This window comes from Oryx dammah, unplaced genomic scaffold (genome assembly GCF_014754425.2).
Source record: "Oryx dammah isolate SB20612 unplaced genomic scaffold, SCBI_Odam_1.1 HiC_scaffold_21, whole genome shotgun sequence".
Lineage (NCBI taxonomy): Eukaryota > Metazoa > Chordata > Mammalia > Artiodactyla > Bovidae > Oryx > Oryx dammah.
The window spans coordinates 48,271,890-48,291,392 of record NW_024070205.1 but is presented as its reverse complement, the minus strand read 5'-3'; the positions used below and the strand labels follow the sequence as shown (position 1 = coordinate 48,291,392).

Genomic DNA, 19,503 nt, shown 5'->3' with positions numbered 1-19,503 from the left:
TATTATGCTAAAAACATGTACAGGAAAATAATATGGGAGGAAGTGCATGAAATTACTAATACTGATTATATTAAGGTGATGGATTGGGGATGTCACCAAGATGGCAGAGTAGGAAGACCCCATGCTCCCATCTTCCCACAGGCACATCAAAATCCCAACTACTTGTAAAGCAACTCTCTATGATAATAATTTGAAGACTATCAGGAAAGATTTTTCACAACTAAAGATAAAGAAGTAACCATAACAAGGGGGCTTCCAAGGTGGTGCTGGTGATAAAGAATCTGCCATAACAAGACAGGCAGCAGGACTGGAGACACTGTATTGCCAGGACCCACACTCCTGGTGTATGACACACTCCTAGGTATATATATGACAAACCTACACAGAGGCAAACTGGAAGGGCCAAATGGGAGATGGCAAGAGTGAACGTCTACATTTTAGGCGAACTAAAATGGACTGGAATGGGTGAATTTAACTCAGATGACCATTATATCTACTACTGTGGGCAAGAATCCCTTAGAAGAAAGGGAGTAGCCATCATAGTCAACAAAAAAGTGAAATGCAGTACTTGGATGCAATCTCAAAAATGACAGAATGATCTCTATTCATTTCCAAGGCAAACCATTCAATATTACAATAATCCAAGTCTATGCCTCGACCAGTAATGCTGAAGAAGCTGAAGTTGAATGGTTCTATAAAGACCTACAAGACCTTCTAGAACTAACACCTAAAAAAGATATCCTTTGCATTATAGGGGACTGGAATGCAAAAGTAGGAAGTCAAGAAACACCTGGAGTAACAGGCAAATTTGGCCTGCTGCTGCTGCTGCTGCTGCTAAGTCGCTTCAGTTGTGTCCAACTCTGTGTGACCCCAGAGATGGCAGCCCACCAGGCTCCCCCATCCCTGGGATTCTCCAAGCAAGAACACTGGAGTGGGTTGCCATTTCCTTCTCCAATGCATGAGAGTGAAAAGTGAAAGTGAAGTCGCTCAGTCGTGTCCGACTCTTAGTGACCCCATGGACTGCAGCCTACCCGGCTCCTCCGTCCATGGGATTTTCCAGGCAACAGTATTGGAGTGGGGTGCCATCACCTTCTCCGCAAATTTGGCCTAGGAGTACAGAATGAAGCAGAGCAAAGACTAACAGAGTTTTGCCAAGGGAATGCACTGGTCATAGCAAACACCCTCTTCCAACAACACAAGAGAAGACTCTACACATGGACATCACCAGATGGTCGATACCAAAAACAGATTAATTATATTCTTTGAAGCCAAAGATGGAGAAGCTCTATACAGTCAGCAAAAATAAGACCAGGAGCTGACTGTGGCTCAGATCATGAACTCCTTATTGCCTAATTCAAACTTAGATTGAAGAAAGTAGAGAAAACCACTAGACCATTCAGGTATGACCTACATCAAATGCCTTATGATTATACAGTGGAAGTGAGAAATAGATTCAAGGGATTAGAGCTGATAGAGTACCTGAAGAACTATGGACGGAGGTTTATGACATTGTACAAGAGACAGGGATCAAGACCATCCCCAAGAAAAAGAAATGCAAAAAGGCAAAATGGCTGAGGAGGCCTTACAAATAGCTGTGAAAAGAAAAGAAGTGAAAAGCAAAGGAGAAAAGGAAAGATATACCCATCTGAATGCAAAGTTCCAAAGAATAGCAAGAAGAGATAAGAAAGCCTTCTTCAGCGATCAGTGCAAAGAGATAGAGGAAAAGAACAGAATGGGAAAGACTAGAGATACCAAGGGAACATTTCATGCAAAGATGGGTGCAAAAAAGGACAGAAATGGTATGGACCTAACAGAAGCAGAAGATATTAAGAAGTTGTGGCGAGAATACACAGACGAACTATACAAAAAAGATCCTCATGATCCAGATAATCACGATGGTATGATCACTCACCTAGGGCCAGACATCCTGAAATGCAAAGTCAAGTGAGCTTTAGGAAGCATCACTACAAATAAAGCTAGTGGAGGTGATGGAATTTCAGCTGAGCTATTTCAAATCCTAAAAGATGATGCTGTGAAAGTGCTGCACTCAACATACCAGCAAATTTGGAAAACTCAGCAGTGGCCACTGGACTGGAAAAGGTCAGTTTTCATTCCAATCCCTAAGAAAGGCAATGCCAAAGAATGCTCAAACTACCACAAAATGGCAGTAATCTCACACGCTAGCAAAGTAGTGCTCAAAATTCTCCAAGCCAGGCTTCAGCAGTACATGAACTATGAACTTCCAGATGTTCTTAGAAAAGGCAGAGAAACCAGATATCAAATTTCCAATATCTGCTGGATCATCGAAAAAGCAAGAGAGTTTCAGAAAAACATCTACTTGTGTTTTATTGACTATGTCAAAGCCTTTGACTGTGTGGATCACAATAAACTGTGGAAAATTCTGAAAGAGATGGGAATACCAGACCACCTGACCTGCCTCTTGAGAAATCTGTATGCAGGTCAGGAAGCAACAGTTAGAACTGGACATGGAACAACAGACTGGTTCCAAATCAGGAATGGAGTACGTCAAGGCTATATATTGTCACCCTGCTTATTTAACTTATATGCAGAGTATATCATGAGAAACCTTGGGCTGGATGAAGCACAAGCTGGAATCAAGATTGCCAGGAGAAATATCAATAACCCTCAGATATGCAGATGATACCACCCTTATGGCAGAAAGCAAAGAGAACTAAAGAGCCTCTTGATGAAAGTGAAAGAGAGTGAAAAAGTTGGCTTAAAACTCAACATTCAGAAAACTAAGATAACGGCATCTGGTCCCATCACTTCATGGCAAATAGATGGGGGAACAGTGGAAACAGTGTCAAACTTTATTTTGGGGGGCTCCAAAATCCCTGCAGATGGTAACTGCAGCCATGAAATTAAAAGACGCTTGCTCCTTGGAAGAAAAGTTATGGCCAATCTAGACAGCATATTAAAAAGCAGAGATATTACTTTGCCAACAAAGATCCATCTAGTCAAAGCTATGGTTTTTCCAGTGGTCATGTATGGATGTGAGAGTTGGACTATAAAGAAAGCTGAGTGCCAAAGAATTGATGCTTTTGAACTGTGGTGTTGGAGAAGACTCTTCACAGTCCTTTGGACTGCAAGATCAAGCCAGTCCATCCTGAAGGAAATCAGTCCTGGGTGTTCATTGGAAGGAATGATGCTAAAGCTGAAACTCCAATACTTTGGCCACCTGATGAGAAGAACGGACTCATTTGAAAAGACCCTGATGCTGGGAAAGATTGAGGGCAGGAGGAGAAGGGGACAAGAGAGGATGAAATGGTTGGATGGCATCACCGACTCAATGGACATGATTTTATGTAAACTCCAGGAGTTGGTGATGGACAGAGAGGCCTGATGTGCTGCAGTCCATGGGGTCACAAAGAGTCAGACATGACTAAGCGACTGAACTGAAGTGAACTGAACTGAGACAGAGTATTAAAAAGCAGAGACATTACTTTGCCAACAAAGACCCATCTAGTCAAAGCTATGGTTTTTCCAGTAGTCATATTCATATGTGAGAGTTGGACCATAAAGAAGGCTGAGCACCATAGAACTGATGCTTTTGAACTGTGGTGTTGGAGAAGACTCTTGAGAGTTCCTTGGATAGCAAGGAGAGCAAATCAGTCAATCCTTAAAGGAAATCAACCCTGAATATTCATTGGAAGGACTGATGCTGAAGCTGAAGCTCCAATACTTTGGCCCCCTGATTCGAAGAGCTGACTCATTAGAAAGGACCCTGATGCTGGGAAAAATTGAAGGCAGGAGGAGAAGGGGACAAGACAGGATAAGATTGTTGGATGGCATCACCAGCTCAATGGACATGAGTATGGGTAAACTCCGGAGATGTTGAAGGACTGGGAAGCCTGGCATGCTGCAGTCCACGGTGTCACAAAGAGTCGGACATGACTGAGAGACTGAACAACAACACTCCCAGGTAGGTTGTCCACAAACAGGAGGATGGTCACAATTGCAGAGGTTCCCACCAAGAAGTAAGAGATTCAAGCCCCACTTGGGCTTCCCAGTTCAGGGTCCTGCACCAGAAGATGAGCCCCCAGCACGTCTGCCTTTGTGAACAGGAGAGCTGGAGGGCTATAGGAAACAGAGACTCCTCTCTTAAAAGGTGCACATAAAATCTCACACTCTGAATGCTAGCTCAGAGGCAGTAGTCAGAAGGAGCCTAGGTCAGACCTACTTGCTAATCTTGGAGAGCCTCCCAGAGAGGCAGGAAGCAGCTGGACCTCCAAGGGATGAAGACACTGGTAGCAGCCTTTTCCGTGAGCTTCTTCTGCCACAATGACACCAGCACTGCCAAGCTCCATTTCAGAATCCTTCCACTAGCAAACCTCTGCTGGGGGCTTATTCACCCACCAGTGGGTTGGCAGCAGCCCCTCCTTCACGACCCAGGCCACACAGAGAGCTGCGGATGGACTCAGCCCTGCCTTCCAGTGGTCCAGTCCAGCAGTCCTGCTCAGCCAAACCACACAGGAAGACTATCCCACCCTTCAGTAAGAGGCAGCACCTTGCAACCAAGTGAATCAGGGGCCAGCCCCCTCACCAGCATGCCCACAGTAGTCAGCCCTGCCACAATAGAAGGGCACACACAGCCCACACAGGGGGCATATAGCTCTGGTGATCAGAGGGGAGCATGCTGCTGAGCCCCCTAGGACATCTACATAAGGCCACTACTCCAAAATTGGGAAACAAAACTGACCTACTTAACACAGAGAAATAAAGAAAATTAGGCAAAATGAAGAGAGTGTAACAAGAGACAGAGAAAGACATTACATAGTGGTAAAGGGATCAACCCGACAAGAAGATATAACAATTGTAAATATATGTGTACCGAACCCAGGAGCACCTAAATACATAAAGCAAATATTAACCGACATAAACAGAGAAATCAACAGTAATACAATAATAATAGCAGGGAACATTAACACTCCGCTTGCGTCAATGGGCTTGCCAGCATTTAACATTTTCAGACTCAAATCTTAGACATTCTAGTGGAGGTGTAGTGGCACCTCATTATCCCCACTGACTAGAGATATTCATCATCTTTTTATGTGCTTATTGGCCACCGATACTTTTTCTTTCATGAAATGGCCATACAAATCTTTGGCTATTTTAAAAATTAGGTTGAAATAGACATTCATATTGGAGGAGGCAATGGCACCCCACTCCAGTACTCTTGCCTGGAAAATCCCATGGATCGAGGAGCCCGGTGGGCTGCAGTCCATGGGGTCGCTAAGAGTCGGACATGACTGAGGGACTTCACTTTCACTTTTCTCTTTCATGAATTGGAGAAGGAAATGGCAACCCACTCCAGTGTTCTTGCCTGGAGAATCCCAGAGACGGGGGAGCCTGCTGGGCTGCTGTCTGTAGGGTTGCACAGAGTCGAACACGACTGAAGCGACTTAGCAGCAGCAGCAGCAGACATTCATACGGGCTTCCCTAGAAGCTCAGCTGGTAAAGAATCCACCTGCAATGCAGAAGACCCCAGTTCGATTCCTGGGTTGAAAAGAGCCCCTGGAGGAGGGCATGGGCAACCACTCCAATATTCTTTCCTGGAGAATCCCATGAACAGAGGAGCCTGGCGGGCTACAGTCCATGGGGTAGCAAAAAGTCAGACACGACTGAGCGACTAAGCACAGCACAGACATTCATATATTATCAAATGAATTATACAATATCAAATAAATTATCTTTCAAATATTTCCCCCCAATCCATGACTCGCATTTGTTTATTTTTATTTTGGGCTGTGCTGGGTCTTCATTGCTGCCTGTGGGCTTTCTCTAGTTGCGGCGAGCAAGGGCTACTCTTTGTTGTGGTGTGCAGGCTTCTCACTGTAGTGGTTTCTCTTGCTGCAGAGCAGGGGCTCTAGGGAGCATGGGCTTCAATGGCTGAGGCTCAAGGGGTCTAGAGCTTGGGCTCAGGAGTTGTGGCACACAGGCTTAGTTGCTCCACAGCACGTGCAATCTTCTTCAGATGAGGGATTGAACAGTGTCCCCTGTATTACAAGGCGGGCTCTTAACCACTGGACCACCAGTGAAGCCCTGTATGTTTTTAGCTCTGCCCTTTGATGGGCAAAAGTTTTTAATATTGATGAAATTAGTCATTGTTGTTCCTTTATGGTTCATGCTTCCTTGTCTCTTTATCTAAGAAATCTTTGGCTAACCCAACATCACAAAGTTTTCCCTATGTTTTCTTCTAGAAGTTTTATAGATTTAGCTCTCATGTTCAGTTCTATGATTCATTTCAAGTTAATTTTTGTATACAGAGTAAAAGAAAGTTGAAAAGAGTGTTGTTTCTTTCTATTCAGATAACCATTTGCTCAAATGCTATTTATTGAAATGATTATCCTTTTCTCATTGAATGATGTTGGCACCTATGTCAAAGATATGTATGGTTCTATTTCTCAATTCTCTAGTCAGTTCCACTGATCTATATGTGTACCAGTATACAAAATATCACACTGTGCATGATACCACACAATATGTGTACAAATATAATACTCAAGATTACTGAAGCTTCATAGTAAATCTGCAATCAATTCAGTTGCTCAGTCGTGTCTGACTCTTTGCAACCCCATGAACTGAAGCACGCCAGGCCTCCCTGTCCATCACCAACTCTCAGAACCTACCCAGACTCATGTCCATTGAGTAAGTGATACCATCCAACCATCTCATCTGTCATCCCCTTCTCCTCCTGCCCTCAATCTTTCTCAGCATCAGGGTCTTTTCAAATGAGTCAGTTATTCACATCAGGTGGCCAAAGTACTGGTGTTTCAGCTTTAACATCAGTCCTTCCAATGAACACCCAGGACTAATCTCCTTTAGGATGGACTGGTTGGGTTTCCTTGCAATCCAAAGGACTCTCAAGAGTCTTCTCCAGTACCACAGTTCAAAAGCATCAGTTCTTCGGCACTCAGCTTTCTTTATAGTTCAACTTTCACATCCATACATGACCACTGGAAAAACCATAGCCTTGACTAGACAGACCTTTGTTGGCAAAGTAATGTCTCTGCTTCTTAATATGTTGTCTAGGTTGGTCATAACTTTCCTTCCAAGGAGTAAGCGACTTTTAATTTCATGGCTGCAATCACCATCTGCAGTGATTTTGGAGCCCCCAAAAATAAAGTCTGACACTGTTTCCCCATCTATTTGCCATGAAGTGATGGGACCAAATGCCATGATCTTAATTTTCTGAATGTTGAGCTTTACGTCAACTTTTTCACTCTCCTCTTTCACTTTCATGAAGAGGCTCTTTAGTTCTTCTTCACTTTCTGCCATAAGGGTGGTGTCATCTGCATATGAGGTGGTATAAATCCATCCTTGTCTTTTTTGTCAAACTTATTTTGGTTGTTCAAGGTCTTTCATGTTTCCATTCAAACTTTAGAATCAGTTTGTACATTCCTTCAGAAAATTTTGCTATGATTAGTTGAAAATGTGTTGAACCTAGAGATCAGGCTGAGAAGAACATCTTAAAAATATTGAGCTTTCTAATTCACAGACATGTATATCTATTCATTTATTTAGATCTTAATTTCCCTCTCCAATGTTTGCTGTTTTCAGTGTATAAGTCTCATCTATCTTTTGTTAACTTTATTATTTCACTTTTTAGGCTATTATAAATGGAACTGATTACTTAATTTTTCTAATTGTTAACTTATAGTTTATAGAAATACAATTAATTTTGTATGTTGACTTTGTAGCCTGTAACTTGGCTAACTTCATATATTAGTTCTAATGGCTTTTTGGTAAATTTCTTAGGATCTTCTACATGCACAATCATGTTGCTTGAAACATAGTTTTACTTTTTATTATCCAAACCGTGTATCTGTTGTTATTGTTTCTTGCCTTGTTGCACTAGCTAAGATTTCAAGTACAGAGATGACTAGGAGTGATGAACATAGACATTCCTGATTTTAGGCAGAAAGCACTGAGTTTTCACCAATGGGCAAGATGTTAGCCTTAGGGCTTTTTGTAGATGTCCTTAGCCAGGTAAAGAAGTTTCCTTTTCTTCTTATATTGCTGGGTATTTTTATCTTCAATGAGTGTAGTAGAATTTTTTCAATGTTTTCTCTTTATTTATTCAAATGATCATATCATTTATCTACTTTGTTCTATTAATGTAGTAAATTACATCGATTAATATTAAGCTAACCTTAAATTTCTGGTATAAATGGCACTTGCTCATGATGTATTATCCTTTTTAACGTATTGTTGAAATTAATTTGATAAAATTTTATTAAGGATTTTTTTGCATCTATGTTAATAATGTCCATAGTTTTATTTCTTGTAATATGATTGTTTGGTTTTGGTATCAGAGTAATACTAGCCTCAAAAAATGAGCTGGAAAAGTATTCTTTCCTGTAATATTTTCAGAAAGATTTTTGTATAGAATTGGTACTCCTTCTTCCGTAAATGTTAGAGCAAATTCACCAGTGAATTCATCTGAATCTCTAGCTTTCTTTGTGGGGAAATTTTTAATTATAAATTTAATTTTGGTAATCGATATGGGACTATTCAAATTCTCCAGTTTTTGTTGAGTCAGTTTTGGTCATCTGTGTCTCTCAGGGGATTTATCCATTTATCTAAGTTGTCAGACTCATTGGCATACAGTTTTTGATAATGTTTTGTTATTATTTGAAGGATAATGAAAACCCATTCTTCATCTTAAAAAATTTTTATACAGAAGCTACTCTTTAATTTCTGTTTCAAGAAGTGACTATAGCTCTAGTACTATTAAGAACTGGTAGAAGGGAAATTTCATAATTAAATAAAAGATAATTTAAAACACTTTTTATTGAAGTATATAGTTGATTTACAATGTTGTGTTAGTTTCAGGTATACAGCAAAGTGATTCAGTTTTGTATTTATATATACATATATATGTTTATATATATTCTTCTTCAGATTCTTCTCCATTATAGGCTATCACAAGATATTGAATACAGTTCCCTTTAATCTTGATATTGGTAATTTGTATCTCGATGTACTTAGCTATGAGTTTATCAACTGTATTTGAACAGATTCATATTTTATTTCAGTGATTTTTCTCTGTGCATTTTCTATTTCACTGATTTCTGCTCTTTATAATTTCCTTCCCTCTATTTATATTGTGTGTATGTTGGTCTTGTTTTTCTCGTTTCTTATGAGGAGAATTTAGATAATTATTTGCAGATTTTTTTGTCTTTTCTAATATAAACACTTAGTGGTAAATTGTCCTCTAAGTGATGTTTTACCTGCATCCCACAAAGTTTGACATGTATCTTCACTGTCACTCAGGACAAATGTTTTCTAATTTTCCTTGTGATTTCTTCTTTGATTCATGAATTATTTAGAAGTATGTTGCTTATGGGGAGAGGGGAGGAGAGGTAAGATGTATGGAAAGAGTAACAAAGAAATGTACATTACTATATGTAAAATACATAGCCAATGGGAATTTGCTCTATGGCTCAGGAAACTCAAACAGGGGCTCTGTATCAACCTAGAGGGGTGAGATGGAGAGGGAGATGGGAGGGAGTTTCAAAAGGGATGGGATATATATATACCTATCACTGATTCATGTTGAGGTTTGACAGAAAGCAACAAAATTCTGTAAAGCAATTATCCCTACTTTTTTTTAAAAAAGAAGTATAATTCCAAGTACTTAAGGATTTCCTAATGATTTTATTCTCAATTGCTCTCTATTTAATTCATTTTTGGGGGTATGAAAAATCTACTAAGACTTGTTTTGTGGCCTAGTACTTAAACTATCTTAATGAACATTCCATGTACATATGGAAAGAACACGTATATTGCAGTTGTTCAGGGTAGTGTTCTATAAATACCAGTTATGTTGGAGTGGTTGATGGTATTGTTCATATCTTCTATATCTTTGCTAATATTTTATACAGCTATTCTATCAGTTACTCAGAGAAGTTTACTATAATCGTCATCTGTGATTCTGGAATTGTCAGTTTTTCCCTCTAATCTGTCTATGTTGCTTTATGTATACTAGAGCTCTGTTATTAGGTGCACACACATTTTTGATTTTTAGACTATCCTGATGACTTGACCTTTTTAAAAATCACTGTGTGTAATAATCTCACCAGCATTGATGTTATTTTTCAAACATCTTTTAGTTCTCTTTTGTAATTACTTTAAATTCTCCATAAGTACACTTAGGTTTGAACTTCAAAGGATGTAGACCACTAAATATCCTTTCCACTTGTACTGAAATGTCATTATTTCCTCCCAGCTCTTGCACATTGAAGATCCCAGGTGGCTCTAACTTAATAGCAAAGGAAAAATTGTTTAGTAACCTGCATGTTGATAAGATTTTCATTAACCTTTCTCATTTTTGCTGGGTTTGTGACATTCCAAACAGAGATTATGTGGGACCAGTGGTTAACTACAGAATATTAAGTAGAGGGATCAATGCAGAGTGATTTTTTTTAAATGATCTATTTCAAGAGAAACACTGGATTTCAAATTGATCTCCAAGAAGTGGACAACTGAAAGTTAGTATGAATCTACAATAAAATTCAATTAAATGACAATTAGAGAACGGAACACAGACTTCAATTTTTTATAGAAGAATTTTAAAGTATAGTCACTATTTCACTTCAGAACAAATGAAGTGGAAACGGTTTCAGTTCTGAAACTACTACAGAGCATTTAGCAATATGACATCTACCTCTAGACATTTACTATTATGTAGCTTTGTATGTATGTAGCTTTGTATGTATGTATGTATCAAATATCTGTGCGCTTTTTTTCCACTCAGTTATTTGGGAAACTTCAGAAAGGACAGTCACATGCAAACCTTTTCAAGCATATTGCTAGAATGCAATGTGAATAAACTGCATTGTAAGTAAGTACAGAAAAACATTTATATAGAGCTTAGATAGCTCAGTGATCTTTATGAGACCATAACTGTTCTAAATATCTGTAATTTTCAAAAGTTGTGTCAATGTACCTAAGAAAACGGTAAAGACAAAATAACACATTGTGACCTGAACACCTACTGTTGGTAACTGCCCACACCTGTGGGGGTGTTTTGGTAGCAAGTCATCTACAGAGCAAGCAAATCCAAATATGCAGAGTGCCCACTAAGTAACAGCTGATTCCTTACAGTTATTAAATTTAATACTCATAAAACACCATGCTATTGCTGCATTCCTTTTGCATGTGAAACCAGACTTTGAAAGATTAAGAGGCTCACCAAAGCTGTAAGCGGTAGTTATGGGATCTGAGCCCCAATCTCCTAACACGAGACATAGTATTTGTTCTACTTTGCCAGAGAAACCTATATATAGATCAGGAGTTGGCAAACCTTTGTAAAAGGCCGGAACCTTTAAGCTTTGCAAATCATATGGTCTCTTAACTCCACTCTTGTAATAAGTAAATAGCTATAGATAATATGTAAGTAAATGAGTCTTACCCTGATGATGGGAAAGATTGAAGGCAAAAGGAAAAAGGGGCAGTGGAGGATAAGATGGTTAGATAGTATCAATGACTTAATGGACATGAATCTGAGCAAACTCCAGGAGCTAGGGGAGGACAGGGGAGCCTGGCGTGTTACAGCCCATGGGGTTGCAAAGAGTCAGATATAACTTAGCAACAGAACAACAACAACAAAACGAGTCTAGTTGTGTTCCAATAAAACTTTACAAAAGTAGGTTGTGGACTGGATTTGGCCCAGGAGTTGTGGTTTGCTGATCCCTGCTATAGATTAAAACATACAAGCAAACCATAAAAGAATTAGGTTCTAAAGTTTCAGAGGTATTTTTCATTACTGCTCCACTTAGTCTACTCAATTACAAACAATAATTGTGATTTCACTGTAAATTCATCTTCCAGTTTCTAGCTCTTCCACAGTGCCAACTTTCCTCTCCCCAATACAAATTCTAGCTTTCATGATAGTCACTGTAAGGGAGTGATCAACACTTTTTGTTAGTGAGGACCAGTGCAGGAGATGTTTTTTCCCGCTACTCAGGAAAAATGACTTTACTGGACCCCAAAATGAAAAACTGTTTCCTGCTTTACTGAATATTTTTAAATGCTAATAAAAAATGGGTACTTGGTTTTAGTTATCAAAATGGTAATGTAAATGAACTTATGGACAAAACAGAAACAGACTCGCAGAAAACAAACATCGTTACTAAACAGGAAATGTGGGGGAAGGATAAATTAGGAGTTTATGATGAACATATCCATACTACTATGTATAAAACAGATAATAAACAAGGACCTACTGTATTGTACAGGAAACTCTACTCAAGATTCTGTAACAACCTATATAGGAAAAGAACCTGAAAAAGAATGTATACATGTATGTGTATAACAATCATTTGCTGTACACCTGAAATTAACAACACTGTAAATAAACTATACTCCAATACAAAATAATTAAATTTAAAAATTGTTAATGTGGAGCAACAGTCATCTTTCCAATCTATGTACTTTAGGATTCAAAACTTGTCTTCTTATACATTATTTCATTTATCTTTGAAGCAAATTCTGAAGTAAGTATTATTATGGAGAAACTGATGCAGAGGTTAAGCGACTCACCCAGAGTCACTTCCTTCTCTTCTGGGTAAAACTGAACAAGCAAGCACTATGCTAGGTGCAAGGAATAAGGAGATAAATAAAATCATACATGCTTGCCTTTGTTCCTATCCTCTTTGTTGATACTCGGCCTCCACCAAAATCCACATACCTCATAAGCAACTTTGAAAAGAGTTTTCTAGTGACTACCCAGGTAGTTTTTTCCCTCCAGGCCTCTGCCTCGTTGCACTGAAAGGTGTACTTGAAATTTGATCAGATACTTTTCCGGAAAACCAAACAAGGCGTGAAGCTCTCTGGTTTTGGGCTTCTTATCACCATTTATAAGATAAGTCCCTCCAGCAACTCATCGACACTATTACAAATAAGCATTTTCAAAATTCAATGTCAAGTGAGTTATTATTTTATTTACTACTTTTTCTGGAAGTTAGTTTTATTTCCTCAAATATATGCTATACAGTTTATACTCTTTCTATTCCCTGTAAACTGACATTATTTACTATATTCTTTTCATCTGTCAATATTCATTCTGCATACAGTCAGTCCCGTGTCTCCTGGCCTTTCTTCAGCTAATTACAAACAGCATAATATCTAAAGTGAGGTCCTTGCTTGATCCATCGCATTACTTGGTCATAAACATTTCTTTAAGACCTGATACCAATTCTTGCGGATTCTGTTGATTTGCTGATTCACATAGCTATCCTAGGGCTTCCCTGGTGGCTCAGCGGTAAAGAGCCCGCCTGCAGTACAGGAGTCATGGTGTTGATTCCTGGGTCGGGAAGACCCCCTGGAGGAGGGCACGGCAACCCACTCCAGTATTCTTGCCTGGAGAATCCCATGGACAGAGGAGCCTGGCAGGCTACAGTCCACGGGGTCAGAAAATGTCAGACACGACTAAAGCGACTTAGCATGTACGCACGTCCATAGCTGTCCTAACGTCTTCACGGAGTACATTTGGTAATTTAGGGCATTTTTCACTTCAGGTATAGATGGTTGTTTTTTTTTTTTTTAATTACAAGAAGATAGAGCCACGAAGAGTCATTCCCTTTCATCAGCCATGAATGCAAGTCTCTCAGCCTACTCACCTCTGCGATCAGATCATGTAGCTCTCCTTCACTAGGGCAGCACCCTAACGACCGGATAATTGTTCCTACCTCTCTGGGGGGAAAAGAAAGTAGTCAATTGTTTTAGAATATAAACTCTGAAAAAATAAGCACTATGTTTCTCTAAATTATTTCAGAGCAGGTGTAGCACAGCAAACAAAGTCATGTAATAAACATTGCCTCAGGAGGATGGAAGATACTTTCTGAGGAAAGGAAAAGGCAGACAAGTGAACCCAAGAGAGAAGAAAGAAGTGTTTGTGCTGACTGGCAAGTGCAAACCCTGCCACTTCCTAACTGGTTTTAAGTGTTACTTAATTCTTCTGAGCCACAGTGTCCACATCTGTAAAATGAAGATGATGATGCCTAATGGGGTGAAGTCTAGAGGCAGGGTACCTAAGAGCACGACCTCTAGTGGCAGACTGCTGCTGTTGTTTAGTCACTAAGTCACGTCCAACTGTTTTGAGACCCCATGGGCCCACCATGGGCACACCAGTCTCCTATATCCTGGGATTTCCCAGGCAAGAATACTGGAGCGGTCTGCCATTTCCTTCTGCCGGGGATCTTCCCGACCCAGGGATCAAACTTTCGCCTCTTGCATCTCTTCCTTTGCAGGCAGATTCTTTACGGCTGAGCCACTGGGGAAGCCGCTGGCAGACTGCTAGGGTTCCAACTCCAGCCCTCTAATTTGCTAGACTGGGCAAGTTAATCTGCATGCATAAGCCTACCTGGTAGGTGAAACAGATCCTTCCTTGAAATACTCAGAACTGGGCTGAGAACACTCTAATGGTCAAATAATATGAGCCACCATAACATAAAGCACAGTCTTGACAGAGTAGCCACTCAACAAATATTAGTTATTCCTCACCCCCTCCCCCATAGGAATGTAATTCAATTTAACAATAACCTAAGAAAAGTATAAGCTATATTCAGTACTCCCTGGATGCTCAGACAGGGGATTTATAATAGATTATTAAATATTTTCATTTAAAATAGTTAACAAAATAAATAAATAAATAAATAAAATAGTTAACAAGTTGTGATATTTTGAAAGTTAACTTGTTCAACTTAACTAGATGTTAATGTTAACTAACGTTAACAAATTAACTAATGTTCACTTAACTAGAATATTTAACTTCTTTACCACTCTGGCCAATATCTGTGGTATTATATTTACTCTCTATTTTACAGAAAAAACATTTTAAATAAGAATTTTTAAGTTCTTCAGGAGGCTGAAGGATGAGTATCAAGAGAAAAACCTGAAGTCAATAACTGTGGAATATAGGATTCTTGGTGTTCACTGACTGAAATTTGAGAGCCAACTAAACATGTAATGTTTTCACGTCAGCTCTATTTCGTACCTTCCTGAGCTCCTTAGTCTCACTGCTTTTCATGCCCACATGCCTCACTGAGGCAGGATCTGAACATGATGCTGTTACTAGAGACTAAAACTATTTTACAAGATTATACTTTCTCTCAAGAAGCAGTTAAAGATGACCCATGAAACTGGCTAAGACCAATGTAGTAATATTCTTGTAACATCAGACTGGCTATTGCATACATTAGAACAAATAGTTAATGAGGCAGGGACAAAAAAATATAATTTGATAAACAATTATGGATTTATCTCCTCCATAACCTTCTAGACCTTCTGTTCTGTGAATCAGAGAACTGCTTCAACTCCAGACTCAGAAGGATAAGAATAAAGGCTGCCTTAACTCACAGAAAGAAAGGGAAGGCAGGGAAGTGAGGAGGGTAGCGTTTGTATGCCCCTGCAGGTTAGAAATCTTGGGGAGGTGGGCTGGGGGGAAAAAAGAGAAATTTCAGGCCTGCACCATGCAGTACAGAAGCTACTACCTCCACTGGCTATAGAGCACTGGAAATGTGACTAGTCCAGATTAAAAAGGGCTGTAAGTGAAAAATCTATATGGATTTCAAAAACTAGTATAAAAAATGTAAAACATCCATTAATAATTTTTAATTGATAACATGTTGAAATCATATTTTAGATATATTGGTCAAATAAAACACATTGTTTTACCTGTTTCTCTTTTACTTTTTAAAAATACAGCTAAAAAAAAATAAAAAAATAAAAAAAATAAAAAATAAAAATACAGCTAAACCAATACAATATTGTAAAGTAATTTGCTTCCAATTAAAATAAATAAATTCATATTTAAAAATAAAAAAATACAACTACTAGAAATTTTTGAATTATATATGCAATCCTCCTTTTGATGGTTCTTTTCTAGGGAATAGCTGCCGTCATGACGCACTTTGTGAAGACAGGTACAGTACATAAAGAGAAAATTAGAATTGCATTGTGCTGTGTCAGCAATGTAATTGATCCCCCTGTGCCACTATGAGAAACTTCAACCACATTTATTTATTTACTAATTCACTAGCCACATGTCAAAGCATGCAGAATCTTAGTTTTCTGACCAGGGGGTCAAGCCGGTGCCCCCTGCAGTGGAAGCACAGAGTCTTAACCACTGGACCTCCAGGGAATTCCCTCAACCATATTTAAATGAAGTCCTGGGTCACTGACCCAGGTCTCACATCTTCTGCCTATATCCAAGAAACAGTAACAGGCTAATTTACTAGCTTTTGAAGGGGTTAAAATCAAAGGGTAGACTTGACATGTATAAAGATGCATAGGAGAAGATCTGGGCTGGAAACCCAGATCTGGTAACAAAGCCACAGGAGCAGAAGCGCTCCTCTAAGCAGAGTGCCTTGGCTGGAAGAGATGATGACCCAGAAGAGCTCACAGGAGTACCTCCACTGACACAATGGTCCAAGGAGGAGCAATCTGCACCAGACTCAGAGAAGAGGAGCCAGGAAATAAGCTGAAATTCAGGACAGGGTGATGTCATGGAAACTAAGGAAAGAGATGGAAAAATTGAGTCATCTTTGGTGTTAAATGCTGCTGAAAGGTCAAGGAAGATAAGTTCTGAAAAATGTCCACTGGAATTAGTAAAGAAGGAGATCAGTTCTGACTTTTGACCAAAGATATTTCACTTGAAGGCTGAGGAGAAATCAGGGTTGAGGTGGATGGATCTGTGCAACGAAGGGGAAGAATTGATGTCTGGAGGGGGACACGGTGTCAAGGAAGATTTTTTGTTTTTTAAGACCAGAAAGACGTGAGCATGTTTAAATACCAATGGGCATGAACCAGGGTGAAGCAGAAGACTGATTAGGGCACCATCAGCTGAACAGGTGGGCTTCCCGAGGAGGCAGAAAGGGCTGGGTTGGGGGCTTAGTGCTATATCCACATGGCCATCTCATCTGAAGACCTGCCACCAGCAAGCTGCTTCCTCTGAGAAGGTGGTAGATTCCTCCTTGCAGTCTTAGAAAATTTTACTCTGTCCCTCTTTCCACTTTGCTCTGAAGAACCCATCACCATCTTCTTTCTGAGGGCACTGGGCTAGACTGTCTCACTTTGCCCAGGCAGACCACAGAAAACAAAGCCTAATGTCCTCTGAGTATCAAGGAGCTTCTTTCTGTCTAGTCCTGATGATATAAGAGAAAAGGGCAAAGACCCTTCGGCTGAGGAGTCCACAGTGGCCTAGAAAACAATACAAAACCTCAAGAGCTCACCTGTACACAAACAACAGGGTCTCTAGCTGGCCCACCCTCCCTTTCAGCGGAAAGCTAATTCCTCCTCTGTGCTCTGGGCTCTGGAAGCTGTGGTCCGGATCCCTGCAGCCGACCTGGGCACAGAGGAAGGGGGTGATGCCCATGCCTTCAGGCCTAGACATCTCAGCAGCACAGCAGTTTTCTTGCCCTTATTTTCCCTAAAGACTGCATTAGCCTCCTAGTACAATGTGGGCCCTGGTGACTTAGACGGTAAAAAATTGGCCGGCAGTGCGGGAGACCTGGGTTCATTCCCTGGGTTGGGAAGATCCTGTGGAGAAGGGAATAGCAACCCACTCCAGTATTCTTACCTGGAGAATTCCATGGTCAGAGGATCCTGGTGGGCTACAGCCCATAGGGTCGTAAAGAGTTGAACAGGACTGAGCGACTAACAGTAACCAACTGAGGACAATATGAGAGAAGAAAGAAGGAGCCACCAAATTGCTAATGTTGAACTTTTTCTGGTCTTGCACATGGTGAAATGGAATTAGATCAGATTTAGAAAAATACAGGAATGTGACACATCTTTTACCTCTAGTCTACTAGACTACTCTAGATACAGTTCAGATCTATAACCCTAGTTCGTGGTTTGGGAATGGGATGCGAAGTCTTCTCTTTCTGTCTCCATTGTCTTCTGCTCCGCTTCCCCAGGGCCTGACCTACTGCACCAGCTCCTTTGCCCCCACGCTCCTGGTCCCAGTTGCCCAACACGAGGCAGAGCATTGCAGGTTTCCATTGCTGGATCACACACTGCCCAAAATGTGGGGGCTTAAACAACAATGAGGTCTTATCTTTCATAATTCTGTAGGTTGGCTCGATGGTTCCTCCACTGGTTTCCCCTGGGGTTCACTCATGCAGTGTTTAGCACTTAATTAATCTGCACGTTGGGTTCTCAATATTCCACAGTCAACTATTCAAAATTTCCATTATCACCGCCCCAGATTCTGAGTCCCTTAACCTTCCATCCTGCCTGCTCTATTGATCCATAACCCTGAGCAACTCTACGTCTCTAATTTTAATTTCCTGTTACTGCAAAGCACTGCTGGAAGAAAACAACAAAAAATGTGTGGCCCACTACAGATTCATGCCATCTAGCATCAAGTGTCCTGCACATTGCCTGACAATCCTTTCTCTCATCTCCTGTTGATGCCCTAGCAAAGCTCTCAAAGAGCTATCCTGAATCCTCTCTGGCCTCAAGCTCCAAAGCATGGCCTCCCTTGATCTCAGCAGAAAACCCTATCACCTACTTCACCGAAGAAATGAAAACTGCTGAAGTCGGCACCATCACCGACCTTCCTCACTCAGCTCCGGTTGCTCTAACAACATACCACAGACTAGGAGAAGGCAATGGCACCCCACTCCAGTACTCTTGCCTGGAAAATCCTAAGGACGGAGGAGCCTGGTGGGCTGCAGTCCATGGGGTCGCTAAGAGTCGGACACAACTGAGTGACTTCACTTTCAGTTTTCACTTTCACGAATTGGAGAAGGAAATGGCAACCCACTCCAGTGTTCTTGCCTGGAGAATCCCAGGGATGGTGGAGCCTGGTGGGCTGTCGTCTAAGGAATCGCACAGAGTCAGACACGACTGAAGCGACTTAGCAGCAGCAGCAGCAGCAGGGAACCTAAACCACAGACATTCATTTCTCCCAGTTCTAGAGGCTTGAAGTCCGAGATCAAAGCACTAACTGATTTGGGGTCTGGTGACAGTCCACGTCCCAGCTTGCAGACGACCTTCTTCCTGCTGTGTCCTCACAGAGCGAGAAGAGAGCAGGCTTGGGTCTCCCTCCTCTTTGCGGGGGCTCCACTCTCATGACCTCATCTAAACCTAATCACCTCTCAAAGGTCCCACCTCCAAATACCATCCTATTGAGGGTAAGGGCCTCAATATATGAATTTGAGAAGGACTCAAACCTTCAGTCCATACCACCACCTTTCCATGCACTTCTCTCACACCACTACAAGTGTGTACATGAAAGTGAAAGTGTTAGCCACTCCCTTGTGTCCGACTCTTTGTGAGCCCATGGACTGTAGCCCACCAGGCTCCTCTATTCATGGAATTCTCCAGGCAAGAATACTGGAATGGGTTGTCATTCCCTTCTCCAGGGGATCTTCCCAACCCAGGGATCGAACCTGGGTCTCATGAATTATGGGATTCTTTACCATCTGGGCCACCAGGGAAGCAAACCTCCTTCCTTATGCTCTCAATCAT

General features: G+C 40.7%; 1 protein-coding gene across 2 annotated transcripts in view; it reads right to left on the bottom strand.

Annotated features, from left to right (window-relative positions):
* EFCAB2 (EF-hand calcium binding domain 2) overlaps positions 1–19,503 on the bottom strand; it is a 138,033-nt gene that overhangs the window by 40,729 nt on the left and 77,801 nt on the right. For both annotated transcript variants that reach the window (XR_005725003.1, XM_040263612.1), the window contains exon 3: positions 13,647–13,719. Coding sequence is in view for 1 of the 2 variants with exons in the window: in XM_040263612.1 (XP_040119546.1) it covers positions 13,647–13,719 (73 nt within the window). In the remaining variant the exon portion in view is untranslated. The remainder of the gene's footprint in view (positions 1–13,646; positions 13,720–19,503) is intronic.